General features: G+C 37.2%; 1 protein-coding gene and 1 long non-coding RNA gene across 2 annotated transcripts; both read right to left on the bottom strand.

Annotated features, from left to right (window-relative positions):
- Window positions 1–82: 82 nt before the first annotated feature.
- On the bottom strand, window positions 83–685 carry LOC113341703 (the record flags this gene model as incomplete). Its single annotated transcript, XM_026586467.1, has 3 exons — window positions 632–685; window positions 222–543; window positions 83–171 (listed from the first exon to the last, which is right to left on the bottom strand). Coding segments are annotated over exons 1-3 (465 nt in total), but the record flags the coding sequence as incomplete, so codon positions are not given.
- Window positions 686–764: 79 nt separating this feature from the next.
- On the bottom strand, window positions 765–2,017 carry LOC113341702. The gene is made up of 3 exons (XR_003356100.1): window positions 1,432–2,017; window positions 1,292–1,354; window positions 765–936 (listed from the first exon to the last, which is right to left on the bottom strand). It is a non-coding gene; the product is annotated as an uncharacterized LOC113341702 (long non-coding RNA).
- Between the last annotated feature and the right edge of the window lie 10 nt (window positions 2,018–2,027).

Here is a 2,027-nt window from a genome sequence, read left to right as displayed (position 1 = left end):
TGTGAACTTTACTACTCATATGGTTCAAAAACTTGCATCTATCACCATCATTAACTTTCTTCCAGTTCTTAAATCTATTTACCGTAAAAACATTCTTCCCAGCATTATTTGATGGTTTAGTAAACAGATAACAAGGTAGGAAAAAAGCTGCATCTTTATGAGGAGAATATTCTAACCATGAAGAAACCAAACCATGTATATAAAAAAAGGACGTTGGTTACCCAGGTCTCCAGATAGAGGATATGTTGAAATCTTGGGCCGGTATGGACCGAATGCAATATATGCTCGCCTAATCTCATCTCGGTGATTAACATTGTACTCCCATATTTGAGGACGTAATCCTGGATCACGCTGCAATCTACTGATGATACTATCGATTCCCGTCGGAGAATTTGTTGTTTGGTTGTCAGGAATTGGAATTTCAGTACTTGTTCCTGGAGGAATTGCCGCTTGGTTGCTAGCAATTGAAACCTCACCAATACTTCTAGGGACGGATTCACGCTGTAGGGACGGTTTTAGAATCCATACCAAATACTTTTCTAACTGTCCTTAGAGAAAAATTCAAACGGTAGCAGTGACCCAATAGTAACGCCAAAAAAGTGTTGCTAAAGTTTGAAAAAATTGGTAAAACCTTTCTTGGTTTCTTTAGCAGGATTCCTTTCCCTTTACCCTTATGAACATTCATTCACACAGTATTTTCTCATTCATGAAATCAAGTTTTTCACAAAAATGATTCAAACATTTAGAATAACAAGTCTCATACAACAAAAGAAAAAACTATGCAAAAACAATCAAAAGGTGATGTTCATAGTTGTATACAACTTGGACGTAAACGGTGCACCATCTGCACTGGAAATGTATTTGATTGCTCCTGCTCCAGAACGAACTTTATTTCTCCGTAGCATTTAATTCCTACCATCTACCATCATTGAAATTCTGCAACAAAGTCATCGATCGACATACATGAAGCACGAAACCGTAGTATCTAACCTAAATAAGTTCGCCTCCCTGTAAGAGGGAAAGTTGAAAACAAGAAATTTCTTATAACCAAATTATCAGCATCTTAGATTGTCGTAGGCATTATTTACTAAAAATAAATAGTATCTTAACTTACATACACAGTTTATTTACGAGAAAATGGAAATGAACAAACCAAATAGGGTAAATACTATTGGGACAGGGATAGAGGAATAAATACTCAGTTTATGGGTTTGCATTTCCAGTTTGTGTTATATGCCTTTGGAGGAGTTCTAACTCACCTCAATTAGAATATTTGGGGTAAGGCACATACCGTTGGCACATGGCACCAGAATTTCCATTGAACTGCCAGTATCCTGCGCATTTCCATTTGACGCTACAAGTAAATCAATTTCAAAAGTTAGGTCAATTCGTAATACAACTGCAAAAAACAGATATGACTCGAAGATTTACCTCTTTTTCGGATTCCATATGTGGCTTGGTGTCGTCAGTGTGTCACTGTTGAACCTTTTGTTTGGCCCTATTTTCTATATCCACTAACTCATGTTTCAAAGAAAAATAATTTAGTGCGCTTAAATGCTTCAAAAGTGTAAAATAAAGAGTCCACATCTCTCAAACAAACAGGAGTGCAATCTCTCAAGCAAGGATCGAGTAAACAAGATCAAAGCAAACAAAATGCGAGGGTAAATTATCAAAAGGACTCAGGTATTTGGTTGGCCATTTTCTTCAACCGGGGCGACACAAATGTTACCAAGTGCATACGCTACCTCATTTCTTATGTCGAATGAGGAGCAGAAAGAAGATGTAGCAACAAAGGCAATGTCTCGCTAAAGTATATCAACTTCTTATGAGCAGGAGTACCTGCTGCTATGTTGGATAAACCCCAGGCTGCCTCCTACAGTACTAACAAAAATATCAACTGAGAGGTGAGAAAAATATAATACTACATAAGAGTTGTTAGTAAGGAAAGCATACCTTCTTCAACACCTGATGCTCACATCTCAAGCAATCTACAAGAGCCAACACGACATTTGCAAGAAACTTCATAA

The sequence above is a fragment of the Papaver somniferum genome, unplaced genomic scaffold (assembly GCF_003573695.1).
Source record: "Papaver somniferum cultivar HN1 unplaced genomic scaffold, ASM357369v1 unplaced-scaffold_3077, whole genome shotgun sequence".
In the NCBI taxonomy this organism is placed as follows: Eukaryota; Viridiplantae; Streptophyta; class Magnoliopsida; order Ranunculales; family Papaveraceae; genus Papaver; species Papaver somniferum.
The sequence above is the reverse complement of the archived record's forward strand: the minus strand, read 5'-3'. Positions and strand labels throughout refer to the sequence as shown.